This window comes from Teleopsis dalmanni, chromosome 1 (assembly GCF_002237135.1).
Source record: "Teleopsis dalmanni isolate 2A chromosome 1, ASM223713v2, whole genome shotgun sequence".
NCBI lineage: Eukaryota > Metazoa > Arthropoda > Insecta > Diptera > Diopsidae > Teleopsis > Teleopsis dalmanni.
Window position 1 is genome coordinate 129,136,285 of NC_051846.1, and position 1,379 is coordinate 129,137,663.

General features: G+C 25.5%; 1 protein-coding gene across 1 annotated transcript; it reads left to right on the forward strand.

The window, feature by feature from the left end:
- Window positions 1-684: 684 nt before the first annotated feature.
- Window positions 685-1,055, forward strand: LOC119668563 (tryptophan 2,3-dioxygenase-like). Its single transcript, XM_038078115.1, has 2 exons — window positions 685-803; window positions 863-1,055. The coding sequence occupies exons 1-2, from the start codon at window positions 724-726 to the stop codon at window positions 969-971; spliced, it is 189 nt and encodes a 62-aa protein (XP_037934043.1). The 5' UTR covers window positions 685-723; the 3' UTR covers window positions 972-1,055.
- The last annotated feature ends 324 nt before the right edge of the window (window positions 1,056-1,379 follow it).

A 1,379-nucleotide genomic window follows, 5' to 3' on the forward strand; every position in this document is an offset into this window, starting at 1 on the left:
AAATCATTTAACTTATTCTCCGATTGGGTCAGGTTTATAATACTTTGGCTTAATTAGCCAAGTTTTGGTTTAATGAATCAGTAGGCTGAAAAAGTCAGCGTACTTGCCACTTTCAAAGTGAAATTCGTGGATCATATTAAATGCACGTCCTTTTATACAGAATATGCCGAAGCTTTGATCTTTCTTGTTTGGCCTATTTGTGTTTTTTGTGTGCTTTTTGTGTTTTTTCCGTATACTTTGTGTTTTGTTCAACAAAAGCTTTCATGCTTGGACGTTTCTTGTTGTTTGTAAATGCTTGTTACATTTACTTTGTTACATGTGCACGTTTGTTTTCTTTTTAAATTTAATAAAACTTATTTAGATAAATAAAATTAGTTAATTGAAGAAATTAAAATTTTAATAATAATTTTGTAAGGTTATTTCATTTTTAATATTTCCAATAAAAATATATATTAGTGAATTTAATGTTAGTGAAAATAAATATTAATGAATTTCAATGTATTTTTATGTAGGGGGAAATTTGAAGTAAAAATGTCCGTCCTTACATACCTTATTTTAATTAATAACTGCCAGGCCATAGAGGGAGGTTCCATAACAACAAAATGATAAAAAATTTTTTATTTCAGTTTTTTTTTTATACTTTTATTAATATAAAATCCTTATACTAGTAATTAGAATAGATGACTATTAGCTTAATTTTTTTTAATAGATAATCATGTAATTATGGTTCAACGTATGATTGGATCCCAGCAACTTGGAACTGGTGGATCATCTGGATATCAGTACTTACGATCAACATTAAGGTAATAAACCGAAAATATTTTAAAGAATTTTAGTTAATGTTATACTCCTAATTTCTTAGTGATCGATATAAAGTTTTTTTGGACTTATTTAATTTGTCAACCTTTCTAATACCCCGAGAAGCTATACCACCGCTTGACGCAACAATAAGGAGGGAATTAGTAAACTAATTGAAAGCATTTTAATGATATAAAAATGTTTCTAATTTTCCATAAATTTAAATAATAAGTGGTTCTTTTTTGTTAATTTTATGACTTAATGGTTGAAGATCTTTTTTTTTTATCAAAACATGATTACCAAACAACAAGCAATAAAAAACTTATGCAATCTTTATTCATGTGTAAACGAAAACAAAACACACTTGTAGTTTACTTCTTTCTTTATTTTATTCATAATTTATATTTTATATATTGCTTGGACGTTTCCATTTATTTTTTATTTTTATTTTTTATTTTAAATGCTTTAAGGGGTCAAAAAACCCTTTCATTGCATCATCTTATAACTAACTTAAAAACTAACAAAAAAAGAGATAGTATTTACTTAATATATAACAGTTTACAAATTATTAAATGATAAAG

What these genes read in the sequence shown, in the direction of transcription:
- LOC119668563 (XM_038078115.1), top strand. Translation starts at nt 724, where the DNA reads ATGGTTCAACGTATGATTGGATCCCAGCAACTTGGAACTGGTGGATCA. An exon ending in TACTTACGATCAACATTAAG is followed by an intron (nt 804 to 862) that starts GTAATAAACCGA and finishes CTAATTTCTTAG; the next exon opens with TGATCGATATAAAGTTTTTT.